This window comes from Hippichthys cyanospilos, chromosome 17 (genome assembly GCF_059441005.1).
Source record: "Hippichthys cyanospilos isolate Australia breed blue-spotted pipefish chromosome 17, RoL_Hcya_1.0, whole genome shotgun sequence".
Lineage (NCBI taxonomy): Eukaryota > Metazoa > Chordata > Actinopteri > Syngnathiformes > Syngnathidae > Hippichthys > Hippichthys cyanospilos.
This window is the reverse complement of record NC_142385.1, coordinates 10,686,071-10,705,549: the sequence shown is the minus strand read 5'-3', so window position 1 is coordinate 10,705,549 and position 19,479 is coordinate 10,686,071. Positions and strand designations below refer to the sequence as shown.

The 19,479-nt window shown below is 38.7% G+C and overlaps 2 protein-coding genes across 9 annotated transcripts in view; one reads left to right on the top strand and one right to left on the bottom strand.

Moving 5' to 3' along the window:
- The first annotated feature begins 109 nt into the window (after window positions 1-109).
- On the top strand, window positions 110-11,318 carry LOC148409627 (WD repeat domain phosphoinositide-interacting protein 1-like). Of its 2 annotated transcripts, XM_088439611.1 has the most exons (12): window positions 113-769; window positions 1,846-1,928; window positions 3,407-3,576; window positions 3,724-3,820; window positions 4,991-5,088; window positions 5,162-5,254; window positions 5,321-5,391; window positions 6,062-6,169; window positions 7,136-7,300; window positions 7,554-7,661; window positions 8,266-8,402; window positions 8,489-11,318. In XM_088439611.1, the coding sequence occupies exons 1-12, from the start codon at window positions 690-692 to the stop codon at window positions 8,599-8,601; spliced, it is 1,323 nt and encodes a 440-aa protein (XP_088295737.1). In that variant the 5' UTR covers window positions 113-689; the 3' UTR covers window positions 8,602-11,318. The 2 variants fall into 2 exon arrangements, with proteins under 2 accessions (XP_088295735.1, XP_088295737.1); XM_088439609.1 differs by having other exon boundaries at window positions 110-769; window positions 5,162-5,391.
- arsg (arylsulfatase G) overlaps window positions 1,276-19,479 on the bottom strand; it is a 32,209-nt gene continuing 14,005 nt past the window's right edge. For 2 of the 7 annotated variants that reach the window (XR_015868450.1, XR_015868451.1), the window contains exons 8-21: window positions 18,977-19,216; window positions 18,676-18,911; window positions 16,695-16,809; window positions 16,272-16,424; window positions 14,444-14,637; window positions 14,285-14,365; window positions 13,526-13,634; window positions 13,259-13,379; window positions 12,945-13,035; window positions 11,686-12,078; window positions 7,129-7,296; window positions 5,212-5,362; window positions 3,602-3,738; window positions 1,276-3,503 (exon numbers count right to left, since the gene is read on the bottom strand). Coding sequence is in view for 1 of the 7 variants with exons in the window: in XM_088439607.1 (XP_088295733.1) it covers window positions 11,798-12,078; window positions 12,945-13,035; window positions 13,259-13,379; window positions 13,526-13,634; window positions 14,285-14,365; window positions 14,444-14,637; window positions 16,272-16,424; window positions 16,695-16,809; window positions 18,676-18,911; window positions 18,977-19,216 (1,621 nt within the window). In the remaining 6 variants the exon portion in view is untranslated. Of the gene's footprint in view, window positions 3,504-3,601; window positions 3,739-5,211; window positions 5,363-7,128; window positions 7,297-9,655; window positions 12,079-12,944; window positions 13,036-13,258; window positions 13,380-13,525; window positions 13,635-14,284; window positions 14,366-14,443; window positions 14,638-16,271; window positions 16,425-16,694; window positions 16,810-18,675; window positions 18,912-18,976; window positions 19,217-19,479 lie in introns of those variants that run through there. The other 5 variants (XR_015868454.1, XR_015868455.1, XR_015868452.1 and 2 more) reach the window with 4 other exon arrangements.

The window sequence follows — 19,479 nt, the reverse complement described above, 5'->3', positions numbered from 1 at the left end:
GAAAACGCTACCCTACTCTTCAATGCTACCCTTTAAAGTTGGAGGTATAAAAATTTGTGCTGGTTTGATGTGTTATTTGCCTTTTATTTGAGTCTTGTAACGCCGCGTAGACGGGCGATGTAAAAGCACAGTAAACAGATTGATAAGATTGTTGCCCAATCACATGTCCCAAACGGTCCATCGAGAGCGTCGTTGACCAATCAGATTAGTGCTACGTAAACTTACTCGACTGACAGTTACCTTGACGAATCAGCGACATGCGTTGAAAAACATCTCCGTAAAAAAAACACCTAGGGCGGGTCTTAAGTGAGTCTTCCAGCCAATCTAAACGCATCTTAGAGTGACGCGTCCTCCCATCAGTTGTTATTGTTTTGCTGTATGGAGACTGGAAGTTAATATTCATATTAACAGTACCGTCGTTGTTTGTCACCGCGAAACGATACGATTGCTATCGTTTCTCTCATCCTGAGTTTAAAACGATCAAAGGATCGTTCGCTGTCGCCGCTTGCATGCGTACCATCCGGGCTAGTCCGTCCGGACATTCCTCTCCCCGAGGACTGTGAGCGTGGCGTTTGGAGTCGGGGCAGCGGAAGAGGGAACCGCGGGAGGGGGCTCCCTGGTGTGGATCGAGCCGAGCCCGAGGCCTCTGTGCTCGAGCAGCGAGAGGACGGGGAAAAGTGGCGGCTCGGATGGATTCCCAGGAAGAAGGGGACGGCGGCCCCGAGATGCTCCGAGGCTTCATCTGTGCCTCGTTTAACCAGGACACCACGTAAGCAACCTGAGGGCCTTCATTCCTTGCCCCGCACGAATGCAAGCTCCTTGACGCACCTGCCGGTTTGATAATTACTTTGATAAGCACTTAGCAAAGCTGGCACACGCCTCCGTGGGCCGGGGCCCTTTATTCCTGCCAGTAATAGTAAGTAGTGATCATTTAAGCACCTTCCAGGGGCGTACTTAGCCATGTTAGGGGGCAAGGGCAAATCCAGTCATGGTTTTGGATATTTATGTTAGTCATGAACCGAAAAGAAGTTTTTGTCGTGTCCTTAAATCCTTGCTCATTATTTTTTAACAATCATCTTGGTGCGGTAATGCAGTGTTACTCAAATGGGGGGTGCGGTTAAGGATTTGGGGTACATGAAGGCAGTTAGGGGGTATGCGAGATTTCAACAATGTTCATGCATTTACACCAAAACTATGGAGTGACACGACAAAGTACATTTACTTTTCAAATTAAGGGCAAATCGATTGGAACATGAATGAACTCATTGCAGAATTTGCAAAACATTGTATTGCTAGTGACATGTTATTCTAGCAGACGAGTTAGAAATAAGAGATACGCAATAGTTTTGGAATAAAATACGCCTACAGTTTAATGAATCAGACACCGATGGCCCAGAACTCAGTTTTAAGCCAACCCCCAATCCACAAATGCTTTCCCCTGGTTATGGGGTACTTGGCTGCAAAAATATTTCACAAGGATTACATGATTGAAAAAAACGTTGTGAGTCACTGCTAATAAACATTTATAGTAATATATAATACTTGCCACTGAGTAATTACTACAACTACGTCTTAAGTCTTCATAAGGTTTCGCGTGTTCCTCTTTTAAATCAACAACCTACTGGCATTGGTTGTAAAAGGAAGCAGGTGGTCAGCCCAGCCTTAACGCTCATGTTCTTATCAGTAAGATTTTCAGAGGTACAGATGGTACCACAGCTCTATAATTTACTGTCATGATACATTAATGAATAACAAAGCCTACATCACACCTGGAAACAAAGAAGTCAAACTCAAATGATGCCATTTGAATATGCAGCTTTTAAGATCTTTTTTTTGTGTGCTTAGTTCACTGTCGGTGGGCACCAAGACCGGCTACCGTCTTTTCTCAGTCACCGCTGTGGACAAACTGGACTGCATCCATGAGGGAGGTGAGAAAATGTCTCTCCTCATGCATACAAAATTGTTAGTATGTACAATGAACTCCCTGTTTTCACACAGCACGCCATTTTAAAATGGAGGTGATCATGAAGCACAAAGGGCCATGTGGCTTGCATGTACACAAAAGAGAACCCATGTCACATAAACCATTCCATTTAGTAGTTAAAGTTTACCTGTGGCGCTAAGAATAATAATAAAAAAAATATATAAAGGAAACATGCACTTAAACACATTTTGGGTTGTCTTATAATAGCTCGTGGAAGCTATTTGTCAACCGGCAAAACCAACAGTGTATTTGCGTGCATTTTTTTGGGGGGGGGATAACCAATTTAGATATATTGTTCTATCTAACCACCACAAGTACATATTCAATTTTTAAGTACAAACACCACGGTCACATGGGTCTAAGTTGTGTTGGTATTCGCAAACTAGCTTAAATTAAATAACATGCTAGCTCAATCTGATATCAATCACGGGCAAACAAATGTATGTGCTAGTACTTTACACAAAGAGCTATAAGAAATTAAAGTCCAATTTCAGCATTTAAATGCAATAGCACTGGTAATTATTATGAGTTCTAGGCAATGTTTAAGGACATAGTGGACATCAAGCTAGCTAGCGGCGAGCCAACTCAGAAAAACTTTTTTCACATGGTGCATTCGAGGACAATCATCAAAACAGGATGTCTTAAACAAGGAGGAAAACAAAAACTCAATGAATTACATATCCCAAATAACAACAAGATTCCACCGTGGAGCCAATGAGGTAGTTAATTTGCTCTTGTTTGAACATAAAAATGGTAAACAGACAAGACTTTTATTGATTTATTTTGTGAATAAGTCTTTTTTTACCTCTTTAACAATGTCTTATCTCTTTTTCTGATAAATTGATGATACTGTTGTTATTTCAGTGTAATGTATATAGTTTACATTACTGTTGGCCAAACTATAGCTGGGGGGCCTTTTGTGGCCCATTGTTCATTATTAAGCGGCCCGCGGCATACACTAAAAATGACATAAATTGGTTTAATAGACTGTAGTTTCTAAATATTAAAACAAAAAATGATCTATTTAAAACTAATCAACGTTTCTATTCATAAAACTGTGGTGAATAATGCTAACGCAAACATTTGAACAAAGCTTTACCGTTCCGCCATTTTGAAACGAGTAAGGCCGACCAATAGCAGACCAGCATTGTAGTGACGCGTTGCAGGGAGGCAAGTGTGACGGCAACTGAAAATAAGTGTAATTACCTAAAAACGCCTGCAGATGGAGACAAAACATCATAAATACAGCCAAGCCCCTAGGGTCATGACAGTTGTTTTTGTCGCAAAATTGGAAAAATACCGTAAAGAGGGGATGAAAACCCTCAGTATTGGAAAAACCGCTTACATTCAGTGGCAAGTTCAAGTCCCATAACTTGAAATACCTTGCGGTACGTTCTAATCGAAGCTTTTCCCCTCACCCAGTGGAGTGTCCCGACGTGTGCATCGTGGAGCGGCTGTTCTCCAGCAGCCTGGTGGTGGTGGTCAGCCAATCCGTGCCGCGGAGGATGAACGTCTATCACTTTAAGAAAGGCACAGAGATCTGCAACTACAGCTACACCAACAACATCCTCTCCGTCAGGCTCAACAGACAGGTAGGATGACGCAATCATCTCTCACCAGTATTTTTGGTCGGTGTTAGCATCTTCCCTGTCGGGGAGGAGCCAATTTTAGAACGTGTTCATCGCTTCGCGTGAGTCAACTAGCGTGGTCGCTAACTTCAGCGCCTGTCTCCCCGTCAGCGACTGGTGGTGTGCCTGGAGGAGTCCATTTACATTCATAATATCAAAGATATGAAACTGCTCAAGACTCTGCTCAACACCCCCAACAACCCGGCAGGTAAACATGTTAGGTCATTTCAAATGAATGTCATGGTCATTAATGAACTGACTGGTAAAGAAAATGTATGGAAATATTTTAATGTATTTGTAAAATTGTATTTAAAAATCAAGCTTTATTCAGTTAATTACAATAAATCAAATGACTATTTTTAATGAGATGAATGAAAAGTTAAAAAAAAATTAAATACAAATATAAATCAAGGGAAGATGTTATCACTTCTTAGATTTTTACAAATGCAATATTTTAATTTACAATAAATCAAGCAGTTATTTAACAAGCTTAATGAATAGGAAAACACAACCCAATTTTCAGGAAGAAAGGACAAAATTATTGCAACAAATATCACTGATATTCAAGCTAATTTAATGCTGGATGGTGATATTTTTTAATTGGAATAATTCAATATTTTATTTTATTCGCAACAGATCAACTAAACAATTATTTAATGTGCTAAAGAAATTAGAAAACCTATTACCCAATTTTTTTGTTAAAAAAAACAAAATTATTACAGCAAATATTACTGATACTATCAGGAATGTGAATTAATAATGTAAGACGATTATCATATTTTTCATTTTATTAATACAATATTTGTATTTCATTTCCAACAAATCAACAAACCTGATATTTAATGAGTTAAAGGAATAAAAAATGCAGTGCTTGATTCTAAAGCTAGAGAAATCATTCCAACAAATATTACTGATTAAACTTTTTTAAGTAATGCATTCTATTCTTATAGTTATAATAGGAGTTACCAATGCATTTTAATCAAATGAGAAGGCTAAATTAAAAAAAGCTAAATTAATACAACAAATATTACTATTTTTTTTAATTTTACAATTAATTTATTATTTACAATTTATAAAATAATCGGGCAATAAGCGTGGTAAATTATTCCAAACTAAATCCAAATTAAAAATATTATGATGTATAAAAAACGTTTTACTTATATTCATATTGAAATATTAACAAAACTAAACCAACCAGTTATTGTATCAGATGAATGGGGAAAAAATAGTAATCAACTGCCATTACTGGCTATCGACGTCAAATATCCATTTAATTTACAGCTATCGAAATCAAACATCCATTTTAACCAGGTAAATGAATGAGTTAAAAATAAGTGTTAATTTAATAAAGCAAGACCTCCTCATTCTCTGTTGGCAGGTCTGTGCGCCCTGTCCGTCAACCACGGCAACTCATTCTTAGCATACCCCGGCAGCGCCACTATTGGCGAGATCACCGTGTACGACGCTAACAACCTGGTGCGGCCTCGCTCGACCCGACATAAAAAGTAACATCGCGGCAAGCAATCATAATAAATTCCCTTCCGATTAGAGCACCGTGACGCTGATCCAGGCCCACGCCAGTCCGCTGGCGGCGCTCACCTTCAGCGCCTCCGGAACCAAACTCGCTAGCGCTTCGGAGAAGGTGAGTTCTTCACATCTTCCTCGGCGTTCACCTGCGAGGACCACCGCTCTCCGTCTTTCTCCACAGGGGACCGTCATCAGGGTGTTCAGCATTCCCGAAGGACAGAGGCTGTTTGAGTTCCGGCGAGGGATGAAAAGGTTAGCATAGCAATCTCATTGCATCAGATAATGCAATTTGGTAAAAAAGCAAAAACACTCTACCATAAATTGATTGTTAACTGATAGGGACGGGACTAGATCTCATACAGATTTTTTTGCGGCTGAATAGCCCGAGATTCTTATATTTATTTTTGTTGGGCTTGTTTGGCCCCAAGTGTTGCAGAGAGGTTAAAAGCAAGGTGAGCTAAAAAAAAATAATAATTTAACACAAAGAAAAAGAAAACAAGGAAGAAAACTGCATACAAAGTATCAAACAAAAAAACTCGAAAATTAACTACAAAAAAAATGACTACAAAACTCGAGAAGTCACAGGAAACACTCACGAGGACGACGAGGAACGGACAGCAACATTGACACAGCAATTCGACAATGACCCGACAAGAAACTGAAACAGGAAACTAAATACACTCAAAACTAAATAGGAGCACCTGGACAAGAAACGGTTGGAACAGGAAGCTGATTGGCCTACATGGACATACGAATGTAATCACACTATTGACTAACATGTTAATTTAAACATAATCATCTCATTTGAGTTTACCCTGGAGCACCATTAAATGTCAATTAAAAAATGGGAAAACTACACGCTAATACTGTTTGTTTTGTTCAATCGGTGTCTTTCATTCTAAGTTGGCCTTCTCATTCTCAGATACGTTAGTATTAGCTCCCTGTCCTTCAGCGCCGACGCCCAGTTTCTGTGTGCCTCCAGCAACACCGAGACAGTTCATATCTTCAAATTGGAGCAGCCCAGCCCCAGGTAAAAAAAAAAAAAAAAAAAATCTACTAAGATAATATTTCAAAGTGGCTGCCTTGACACCCTCTTTAACGAATTATTTTCCTGAGTTGATATTTTGTCTGTAGTTAATTTTATAGCAATTTTTTTTCATGCGCAATTAAAACGTTTGAAAACACATTTTGCCACTGAGTGTTAACTTCACTTGTGCTGAAAGCTTAGGCTGCATTCAAAAAAATTGGAAATTGGACCACTCTGACTTCTGATAGAAACTGCCCTTTGAACTGGGATGTCCGAATTTGGGGGCGTAAACATAATTTACAGTTTTATAAACATATTAATGAATTAAAACGGTTATACCTTCACATAATAACATTAGTACCGATTGTATTTTTATCTTTAGCTACATAAGTAATGTTGAGAAAAATATGAAATGAGAAAATTATGAAGGAAGGTTTGGACTGTTTTGTGATGAACCAACACAACAATTGATCGGAATCAGCCATCTTTGTTGTTTGCCTCGAATGCTTGGACATCGGACAGTGGGAAGAATCCCACTTTCTACGAACGCAGCATTACATCGCGACCAATCACATTTCAGCTTATGAAGGTCATATGACAAAACCCAGACAACAGGTGACTGATCTGAGCCCCGAGCATGTGGTCATTTTCAGTTAATAGCAATGTGGCAAAATTTGTTTTTCAAAGGCCTTAATTGTTCATGAAAAGTTGTTGAACGAATTGTAGACAAAGTTTAAACTTTTGAAAACCGCTGAAAAAGTTTGGAATCACTTTAAAGGAATGTGTGCACAAATGTCACAAAATGGTGGCAAAGGACAACCTTGTATAAATAAAGCCATTCAACTCACTTCAAATTGTTTCTTTAAATGCCACCAGGCGGCGCCAAAGAAACACTAATTGACTTGAACAGCTGATGCTACTTAAATACATATAGTCTATGTTAAATAATAAGAACTATTTACGTTCTAGTCAAGAGGAGGAGTCTCCAACATGGTCTGCGTACGTTGGCAAAATGTTCACCGCCGCCAGCACCTACTTGCCAGCTCAGGTGTCCGACATGATGCATCAGGACCGGGCCTTCGCCACCGTGCGACTCAACATGTTCGGCCTGAAGAACATCTGCGCGCTTGCTACGTAAGACACAAAAAGAGACCAAGATATTCATTTGTGTCCACTGTTGCAGACATTTGTTTTTGTTTATACTAAATGATTTATGGGTGTGACACTACTAAGTCCTAGTATCCTCAACAGAGGACATTCTGGTCTTTCCAATATGTTTGGGTGGGATTCAATTCACTTTACTGTCCTGCTGAAATAAGATGGAAACAATAGTGGACACAAATGAATAGTCTGGGGTTTGTTTTTTTTGTTTTTTTTTGTATGGCAGGATTCAGAAGCTACCTCGCCTGCTGGTAGCATCGTCGGACGGGCATCTTTATATCTATAACGTCGATCCGCAAGATGGAGGCGAATGTATGCTGGTTCAAAAGCACAGGTGTGTTTTATATATACATATATATTTTCCTTCAATTGAAAACTGGTTGAAATTAATGACAGGATGCGCAATTCAATCCTCTTCCACTAGAGGGCAGATTTTAGGGTTCAGAATTGGGAGTGATTCTATTACTGAATCCCAAAAACATGTTTTCACTTTTTTTTTTTTTTAAGTGTCCAAACGTTCAATCCCAGGTACCTATATTTTTTTTCTTTTTTTTTTCCAAGTGTTTGGTCAAATGTGGGTTTAAAAATGGCTGTTACTAAATTGAATACTAGGGTAATGAATTACTATAGGTAATTACATACGTACAAAATAATAAACAATTTTAGGTTAAGTACAAAAAAAACGGATAACTATTTGACCTAAACTAATCTATGACTTTAGTACCTTAAGTAATCAATTTAGTACAAAAATTGAAAAGTTTAGGACTTAATTACGTTAGTAACAGCCCCTTTTAGACACTCCGTTAGCCAAATTTGAACGAATACGTAAAAATACAATGGTGAAAGACGTGCCTTGGCGCAGAAAAGATTTGAAAACGCTTTTCGAAAATAGTGCCCTCATTCCCGCTTTAATCGCGTGTCTAAACGGGAACGGGCAGGTTGTTCGACGATACCGAGGAACAAGCGGAAAAGAAGGAAGACCAATCATCGGAGGTCCCCGTCCAACCAGCCGGCCAATCATACGCAGCCACCGTGGCCCTGCCTTCCAGCCCGCCCAGCTCGACCACACTCTTAGGTGAATTATCTGGGAATCGAAAAGATCTTTGGCAGAGAGCCCCGACCTCAACAAAATCTCCCCGGCCTCCGCTCTTCCGTTTGCAGGCTACTCCGAGGACGCGGGAGCCCAAAAGGGGGACATCATCCCAGAACACGAGTTCGCCGAGGGCCCCGTGTGCTTGGATGACGAAAATGAATTTCCTCCAGTCAGTAACTAGATTAACTGTCAAAACCCCGCCACGCCGCTGATTCCTGTCCGTTGGATGCGGAAAGAATCGGGGGGCGGGGTCACATACCCCTGCAGGTCAAGGGGTCGAATCCGACCAGAAAAACAACAGACGAAATGAACGTTTTACTCAGTGGGAACATCTCATGTTTTGCTTTGAAAAAGTGGCAAAATACAGTGTTAAAATTCAGGAGTGACAGTGTTTGATCATGACAGGAGCAAAAAATGCAGGGTTATGTGTGAAATGGCAGCATTTGTTAACAGGGGTTACTTTTAGATGATAGATCATTCCGCGTCGTAGACTTAAGCCGCTTCTGTGCAATCTGGAGATATGCGATCAAAACGAACGAGAAGGATCGACCTTCTGACCAGGTCAACATTCCCGAGAGTATGTTGCTCTACATATCGCGAGATTTAGGGCCACACTGCAAAGAGAAAATAGAGGTAAAGGAGATGAGTATGAGGTCATGATTTATGAGAAGAATAGTCTCGTTTTAAGATGACAGTCAATTTATGAGAACATATTTGACTATGACAATAAAGTCAGCATTTCAAGAGAATGATGTAATTTTGCGAGATAACATGGCGCTAAAATTAGAAATGAAGAAAATAGGTTTATGAGAAAAAAAACTGTTTAAATTTAGGGTTATAATTTATGAACAAAAATGTTTGATTATGAAAGTCAATGTTTAAAAGGTGATGTCATTTGATAAGAATAACAAAGAATTAAAATGGAAGAATAAAGTCATACATAGTTTAACACGACAAACAGTTTAATATGAGGATAATAAAGCCATTTTATGGAAGCAAATTTTTGACTGGGAAGTGTTGTAAATTACCAAATAAAATTGCATTATAAATAAGAATAAGAATAAAGAAAATAGTCATAAATGCCATTTTCAGATAGTCATTTTATGAGCAAATTCCTGACTATGAAAAGTCAGAATTTAAAGGACTAATGTTGTAATTTTGAGAGAATAACATAACGTAAAAATAAAAAATGAGAGATATAAAATTATGCATACTTATAAGGAAAACTTTAAGTCATTTCATATGAATTAAAATTAAACCATTGAAATAAAAAAAAATCCATTTTAAGGTGAGAAAATACGTACTTAACTACGAAAATAAAATCAGCATTTGGAGCGACTAATGACGTGATGTTAAGACTATAACGTATGTTTAAAATTTTAAAATTAAGAAAATAGTCTAACGTTCATGAGAAAAAAAAAATCTTAATTTTGAAAGGAATTTGAAGTTTAGATAAAGTTGTGGAAAAATAATCAACATTTAAAAAGCAATGTTGGAATTTTAACCAATTCAAATTTTAAAAAATGTCACATTCATAATAAAATATATTGATTTAGAAGAGAATAAATGAGTGATTTAGAGACTAAAATTATACCTCGAATGAAGTATGAAAGTTGAAATTGAGAATTAAGTCCAATTTGAAAGCAAATGAATATTATGTGTTTTAAATTTTAAAAAAAAGTGTCAAACATTGCTGATTTTTTAAAAGCGGACTCATGATTTGAGTTCATGATTTGATCATTTAAAGAAAAAAAGTAAATTACAAGATTAATGTCAAATTGTGGTTTAATATAAAATATAATGACCTCTACTTTTATGAGGAAAACGTTTTATTCCATTTTCAGAGTGGAGTTATTTTACGTTTTGCCATGGGGCCACAAAGTAATGACTTCATGTGCGCAAGTCATAAAAATCAAGAATTCTCATTTTTACTATCTCAACAACTCGGTACGACAAGGCAATGCATGCTGAAAACGTACATCCCATAGCACAAAAAAATGAAAAAAAAAAAAAGCTAGCTTTTGTGTATTAATCCTGCTGGAAACAGACCAAAGGAAATGTGTTGAAAACCTCCTCCTGGTGGTGATTATGTCTTTGTCTTTAAAATATCTTTTTTTTATATATATATATTTCTACGCAAAAAGGCTTCTTGTTGCAGTGGAAGTATGCCGAAACACGGGAGACATTTCTATTTTTATTTGAAATTAACAAAGCCTCGGTTTGAGTTGCCATCGCCTCTAAATAAGAGCATTTGGAAATCCTGCACTTTGATGATCTGACGAGGACGCAGCTGTTAATACTAACTGGTAGCGGTAGAAACTGACTAGTGTAAAATGAGAATATAGAAGTGAAGGAACCAACGGTTAAATGTGAATCGCTTCATGGCACACAACAAAGCCACAGACAGGTCCTTGAATTATCACTATGGTTATTTTTACTATGGGGGAATGATATTGCACATTAACGCAAACTGACCATCTGTACCTTCATTTCAAAGACGTTTTTTTTTTTTTTAAACTTTGTGTACATAACATATGTACTACTCACAAAAAGTGAGATATTGGACTTTTGGATGGAATTCCAGGGTGATTACTTGCTAGGTGATTGGTCTCATAAAGTCACAATGTGAACAGTATGTTAAAGGTTCGATTCATAGATAAAACAGCTGTTATGACTTTTTTTTTTAAGAGAACAGCGCGAAAAGTATGGGACATTCAAAAGTTGAGCTCACCTATTCGGAAACTTCCTAGGAAGCTCAAGATGACTAACTTTTTGTGAGTAGAGTATCTAGGTGATACATTTAATTTTGCCAAACGGTGGTGCTGTTTTGACACCTTACACTACATTGAATTGATGTATACTGACAATGAAGAATCAATAAAGATGATTCGGATTCAATTCTAGTTTGTTTTCTTTGTATTTAGTTGCATGGCTGTTGTTCTGACTTCACAAAAGTAGATGGAAAAAAAATATCTTTGGGTTCTGTACCTTTGAATGGGAATTAGAGGAACTACATCGCCAAAGTTAAAACACTACAGGGTTCCCTATTGCGGAATTTCACAATAACCATAACTTTTTTTGCTGCAGGATTTCGGTTCTTGCGGATATTTTGGGGAACTTTAACCTCGCAATAAACGAGGGAACACCGTCAAGTCACTGACTTAAAAAAGAAAAGATAAGAGTGATTTTGTTTTCGCTGAATGTCCAAGAATTGCTGATATTGCAAATGCAAATATTTTTTCTTTGCCTTATTGATTTCTCTGACCTTCTGTTAGTCGTCTTTGCTTTGTTTGCAGTCCTCCTTGTCACATCTGGACATTGTACCTGCGATCCCCTCAAACTCCTGCGGGCACATTGAAAACTCGCCATTCCTTTGGTCAGCCCAGTGAGAAGCAACGGCAAACCGGCTGCGCGGGTTGGCAGCAAGGCACGGCCGAGTCATCCCTCGAGTAGTCGGCCGCAGACACGGACGGGTCGGTGGCGATATCCCATAATAATCCCTCCCTCCAGAAGGCTACTTTTTCAGCTATCGCTTTGTATTCAGGTGTCCCGACCTTTAAAGGGGTTTCCTCGGCCTGGTCGCGCTCTAAATCAAAAATTAAGGGTGGGTTGTGGAGCTCCTGTGTTCCCATGTCACCGCCACATGCTTCAGATGAACCTATATAACGTGTACACGAGAAAAAAATGGGGTCATTCCTCGCACAGCATGGATGATCACACTATCATTTGCTACAAGCTGAGTATGAATGTAAAGAAAAAAAAATAATTGCCATGTAAATTGCAGTTATAAATGTATTTTTTTACAAAATCAACATTGATCTAAACAGTCTCTTAATATAATCCAGAGTTATTTTACCATTCTTCAGATAGTACTTTCCACAAATCATCTTTATTCTTAATTTCTGATTGTTTTGTTGACATTCCCTGTAGCGCAGCTCCATCTAGTGGATGCTGGTAGCTTCTATTGTATGCGCCTTACAATGCAGTGCGCCCTATATGTGAAAAACGTTTTTAAAATAGGCCATTCATTGAAGGTGCGTCTTATAATCCGGTGCACCTTGATCATAATATGTGACGTAATGTCAAAGAATATTGCATAGAAGATATTGTTGCAAAATAAAAACTGGGGATTGAATGCCAACTTAACACATTTAGGAAGTGCATGGGCTTTGTTTTGCCACGTGAAGTGTAATTACGATACGGATCAGCGTCATTTATTTCATTTCAGGCACTTTAATGGACTTGGTCCATTTTTCTTCTTCTATTTTAGACTAACATTTAAGCTGTATAACTTTTGTTAATATTAAAATGGACACAGTTTTAAGTATACTTATCAGGTTTTTGTGGGTAATCTTACTTCTAGTCTGAAGGTCTCTTTCATAAACTGATTAGCAGTGCAGTATCACAACATGAGCTTAATCTCTGTGACAACATACGCCATGCCCAACATTCCGGTTCCACGTCATTACCGTCTTGCATAACGCCTGTGCCGACAAAGCGCGAGTAAACACATGTGCCACCTACCTGTCAAGTAGAACGCTTTGTATTTGCCAGCTCGCACTGTCTGCAGGTCACCAAACTGCCCCGCGGCACCACTGTTAGGGTGGAAGAGAACCTAAAAATAAAATAAAAAACTCAACAGCTCCAACAGCTGTCTTTCTTGCGTGATCTAAACCTGTTCAACTCGCTTCGCCAACCCTTGATGACTACACTTCTGCCACTTAAGATGGCTTGTAATTATGTCGTTTCAGATCAGCCAGGTGCTTAGTAGCTTTCAAAAACAATGCTAACTTATTTATGATTATGCCATCAGCAGTTTGTTATTACTGCCTCTGTACCTTGTGACCTGTCTGTTGACCATGCAGGAGGACCCCTGTGACGTCGATGCCATCGTAGCGTCGATCAGAAGGTGGCGCCACCCCTGCCAGGGATAGGAGCGTCGGGAAAATGTCCATACCGCTGTGAACATTTTTTTTTTCTGATTATGACTTTATTATGCTGGACTTAACACGGGAAAAATATAGATGCAATTGTGCCGCGGTAAATAATGGTAACAAGATGAAACCGGATTTGAAGTGTCAGTGGAATTTACAGCTGTAACATACCTGAGCAGGGCAGCGCTGGAGACGTTTGCGGGGATCGTACCGGGCCAGTATGCCACAGATGGCACCCGGTGGCCCCCTTCCCAGGTGGTCCTCTTAGCTGAACCCCCACCTCACAAGGAAGCCAAAAATCCTCATTCCACAAAGTTCAATTCAGGTCATCATAGCATGCTTTTTGAGTGGGTGTAGTGGCTAGCATGGATTTGCTTCTTCCTCCCACTTTCCGAAAATATGCATGTTAAGTTAAAGAGTCTCAATCACAGATGCCAAGCCTCTGGCTGTACATATAGGGAGAAAATAGAACATTCAATCGAGTACAAAAGCGAGAAAAGCCGAAGAAAACAAATACAAAAACAGACTAAAAAAAGGGGAGAACAAACTGTAACAAAACAAGAAAAAGCAGAGAAAGACGCCGTGCAAATTTGAGGAACTGTTACTCATCACGTTTTATATCATTGAGATTTTTGGTAGGAATTCCGCAAACAAATGTCTATTTAAAATGAACGAAGCAATAGCTAAATAAACTATTTAGATTCAGTTTTTTTCTACAAGCACAAATATTCTGCCAATTTTGTACCAGCAAGACAGCAGAGCAAATTGCATCCTACTCAAACATGAGTCATCATTAGAAAGGCAAGGATGTCCTCGCCTGAGGACGCTAGGACTTAGAAGGGTAGCTCCAACGAGTCAAAAGCTATAGACCAAAAACAAATGTCCACTACAAGGCCCGAAGAGGATATTTAATTTTCTTTTTCGTAATACCTCTTTTAGTTTGCCACTTTCCTTGGAATGGACCTGTACTTCCTGCATACTGACACTTCTGCTCCCAAGGACCGTTGTCACCTAAAAATGAGAAGAACCTTTCAGATCATGGGTGTATTCAGATGTGCAAACCAGTCATAATTGGAGCACAAGGCCTACCAGTGAACCAAATGAGCGTATCATCTGAGTTTGAAGCTTTCCTAATGGAGCCCACGAGGCCGTCCATTTCTCGCAGGCTGGCAGCGTACACATGGTTGTAAGGTGGCGACTCGGTGGCGTCTTGAAGTGGTGGGGCCAAGGGTACGTGCATGTGAGCTAGCGCTATATAAAGAAAATAGGGCTGGCCTCGCTCTCTGGAAGTACAAGGATGACGTAAAAGATTGATTCGATGTCTACACAGTTAGTTTGGACTGACGCAGTCGGTGTACTTCAGAAAATACATAATGAGATATTTCAATACAGCTCCCCACCAAATTAAACACAATAATGCGTATGGAGGTACAAGACCCTACTTCACAAAAACCTGTGGTAATGATGTATTTGGATAGAACTAAGAAGAATCAAACATGTCTCAACTCCTCTCTCTGCTCGTCAGTACGGCACTAAAATTAAAAGATCAACGCAGACGATAAAGGACATGACTGTGCATGCGGTCGTGCTTATTAATTATTAGAGGTGCCCTGATACGACTTTTTCCGTTTCTGATACCGATATTGAAGCCTTAAGTACTGTCTGACACCAACACTGATCCGATATGATAGCATTATATTTATTTCTCAGTATGAAATATTCAAAAAGACTTGATGAAGTAGTACTATTCAAACAAAGAACAATAGGAACTGTGTAAATGAGTGCTAATATTGAAGATTTTGAATGTGGAGAGGCGTAATCAGATACTATTGGAATTATTATTGGAATAATATCAAAATTGGGTCAGGACAGTCGAACGACATCTTATAACAAAATAAATAAAAAAAACTCCTAAGTCCTAAGGATCACTTCTTTATCAATTCACATCTCAGATTTTTCTGAATACTATTAAAAATATATGACTATGTAATCTATTTTACAGACTATAAATTGCACTGGTATATAAACCGCAGTTGCAAAATACAAACGAAAAAAAATGTCACGGTTTAGCCGCACTGGACTAAAAGCCGCAGGTCATAGCATTAGATATTTCTGATATTTCTGCATATATTTAGATATGGAATTTTAAATTGCCATTTAATTGAACATGCCTGCATGTTTAGCACCAACATATTCATAGAAAATGGAAGGATATTCGCAACATAACACTGACAGAATACTAAATAGTAGTTGGAACTCAACATATAAACACAGCGCACATAATTCATATGTACAATCACAAATACATTCATATATACTGTATACATGTGGATTGTCTCCTGGTGACTAGCAAATAAAAAACAAACAAAAAATGTGTAGATAAACCTCACTGGATTATAAACATGCAGGGCTCAAACTATGGGAAAAAATGTACGGTTTATGGTCTGAAGAATATGGTACTGTACCTATGGATTCATCAGCTCTGCTGATGTAATGCGATTGTTTCATGTTGATATTTAATTAGGCTTTAAGGTTTTCACTGGAGAACAAGTTTGAGCTTGCAATTGTGGTCACGATAGCTGCTTTTCACACAGCATTGGTGTAACATCATTTTGACTCCTGAAGAATGCAATGCAATCAATGCTTAACATTGCAGTCTACATAAAAACCCCCATATGCATAATATGTGTGCTTTTGTCAGTGCTTGTCTACCACTGCAATCTTTCACGCACACCCTGAATTATAGCACGTTCCCTCTCACAGGCAGCTGCAAATAAGCAGGGTGCACTCTCCTCCCTCACCTCGCCGCACTCCCGCGGAGATAAACATAAACACATACACAAGCATGTAAGAATTTAACAGCTTTGCTCATGTTCGGCCTCAAGATGATTCCCATATGTCGTGAGCTGCATTTTACCTCGCTTGGCGTATCGTTCGCAGCGCGGCCGACTGGTACTGTTGCGTAAGTGTCCACAGGTTGAGTGGCTGCTCCACAATACTGCTGTTTTCAATCAGAGGAAGGCCAACTTTGGAATAGCAGCCTGTCTGTTTGCGTTCGCTCCTTCTCAATCTATAATAGAGAATAACGCCATCCATAATGAATGACACGTGTTGACCACACGCACTGCATCCTCTGTCAGATGATGGGCGCAACACTCAAGTTGCGGAAGATGCTACGATGCAGGAAAACAACAGTCAGGGTGCTCTCATGTGTCAAAACTCAAATTTCTGTAAACGTTAGGGTCATTGGAAAATTTGACTGCTTTTTAAATCGTTTCAAGGTTGGTCAAATACTTGCGAATCCACACTGGATTTTGATTAGAGATCCAGGCCCACCCACCTGAATGTTTGTGGTTCAGATGAGTCACAACCAAGGCACTGGGGAAGATCATATCCAGGGATGTCGGTGCATCCCATATCATTGCTGTAGGGAATCCCCAAGAAGTAGTCGAATCCTGTTCGGGAGAAAAAGTAACAGGTTACTTCTAATTTTGTACTAGTCGCAAAATTAAACTGTAAATGTTTTACCTTTACTTTTTAACACAAAGTTCTCTTTTGAAGCAATGCACATGACTCATTGTGCAATGCATGAACATATTAATTCCTGAATGTATGTGTTTTTAAATTATTTTCAAGTCCAGACATTAAATCCCGAGTACTTAATAATGTTCCTTTTTTCCCCAAGTGTTTATTTTGGGTAGTTAAGTACTAAGGTATTGCATTACTGGTACCTATTTAATTAATAATCTTCGGTTACTTGAGAACTTCAGTACCAACTGACATTTCAGTACTTTATTTTAGTTCTAAAGTAACTGATTACTAAAGTAAACGATTGATTACTTGAGTAATTGATTATTCAGTACTATATTATCTAAAGTAATTGATTACTTTAGTACATTATTTCTTAAAAGTAATCAATTATTCATTTATTTTTCACTACCAGCCATCTTCTCACACATTAGTATTTGTCACAGTAGGAATTGTCAGGCTCTTAAAGAAAAAAAAATATAAAAATATGTCTTTGGGATTGAATGAGTTAATTATGACTCCACTTGAAACTTGATCATGTTTAAAATTGGTACTTTCTGTAGCAAATAGTATCCAAACTTGAAAATAGTTTTTACACCTTAGCGTTGCACGCATGACATGACCAATTTTCCAGCATACAATTTCTTCTTATGTTTTTACACGGAATTGATTTTCCATTTGAACGAACTGACACAGCCCTCACTGGTCGCTTTTGTTAATTATTGATATAAAACCCAAAGCAGTGACACTAAAAAAAAACGATATTAGGTAAGGAGTCAAAAGTCTAGATCTAGGTGACATTGGTTGTTTTCGCCTTTAATCTAAACACAAACAAGGATGGTGTAACACTAAAATACGTGGAACACATTTTCTTCTATTGATTCAAGGGCAAACAAACTATTACGTGCAAGGGCTACATTTGATTTTTGGACAGGTGGGTGATGTCATTTTTGAGGTGGAAAAAACTGTTTACGGCAACTTGACTATTTTACTGGCAAAAAACACATAAAATACACAAAATACAACAGCAAATTTCACATGGTGACTTTAAAGTGGCAGTCAGATTACACAAAAACAAATTACAATATGTTATATGTGGCCCTACTAGTCCAAACACAGTTTCTTATTACTAATATAGCATTTGTGGAATATGAATTAAACTGTAAAATCTAACTATTTTTTTACCTTTCTCAAGGGACGACCATTTTGCCACTAGCTGAAAGTGCCATTACAGTTGCTCGGGAGTGGGTAATGACCAATCACTGCTTGGAAATGTCACATGACCAAACTCTTTGCCGTAAGATGTGCTTTGCACCCCACGCATCTTAACATGGCAATCGCCGTTGCTCAGGGTTTAGGTCGCAACCAATCTTGGCTCAGCTTTCGAATGTCACATGAGTAACCTCAGAAAAGAGCAAGCTGAGCTGCGATTGGTCGCTGCCTGAGCAATGGTGATGTCATTTTTAGTCGACATAGGCTCTTCCTCCAAAAAGTGTATTATAAGTTGATTTTTTAAATTTAAATGTGCATTTTTTTTTAGTTTGAGTCATTTTAATATTTACAACTGGTCATTTAATAAAATGATGATGAAATACAGAATAAAATAACACACTTTCATTTCATTTTAAGGAGCAAACAGCTAAGATAATGCAACAAATGATGAAGGTTTCCTGATCATGTAAATGCTCAATGGGCCTTACTTTTCCCACCCCAGTTCTACAGACACAATAAAGAGTCCAACTCAAATTCCAAATTGTGTGGTTGCTAGCTAGTAGGGTCAAAGTACACCTTACCTCTTTTTGTTGGTCCATATGGTCCATAATGGCCGAGATGCCATTTGCCGATCATGGCAGTATAGTAACCCGCCTGCTGTAGGAGCTGCGCTAAGGTGACCTCGGACAGAGGAAGACCGCCCACGGATCCCACGGCAAAATTGTGAGTGACCCCATTCCTGAGCCCGTAACGGCCGGTCAGGATGGAAGCGCGGGATGGGGAGCAGGTTGAGGCCGGGGAGTGGAAGTCTGAAAATCTGGAATGAAGGACGATTGGAGCGGGAGAGCTTTCAGTGAGAGCGCTTTCATATTTCAGTTGTACCTCAATCCTTGCTGGGCCATCAGGTTAAGATTTGGTGTATTGTTGGCGTTCTGTTCAGCCCGGTTTGAGTCCAAGTCGCCCCATCCAATATCATCAGCCAGTATGAGGATAAAATTGGGCTTTCTATCGGGATTTTGAATCCCAGCTGCTCGCTCAGGCGCCAGGCGGAAAAACAGGCCGCACAGCAGCATCCCACACACAAACATCAGGGTGATTCCCTTGAGAATTTTGCGGCCAAGCCTGAAAAAAGCGATGAAATGTTTTCAACCAAATAATTGTTTACAATTCAAATTAGAAATTACAAAGAAGAAAATTAGAAACATGCTATTATTTTTATTAAATTTTAAGAGGAAATGCAATAGTGCAATATAACATTGTCAAATTGTTTTTGTTTAGAAATTTTGTGTAACAAAAGTGATAATGCTATTGTTACTTGTTAGCGGTATTAGTGACAGAGTTGAATACTTGTAATGGTTTTGGTATATAAAAAAAAAGTGGTATCA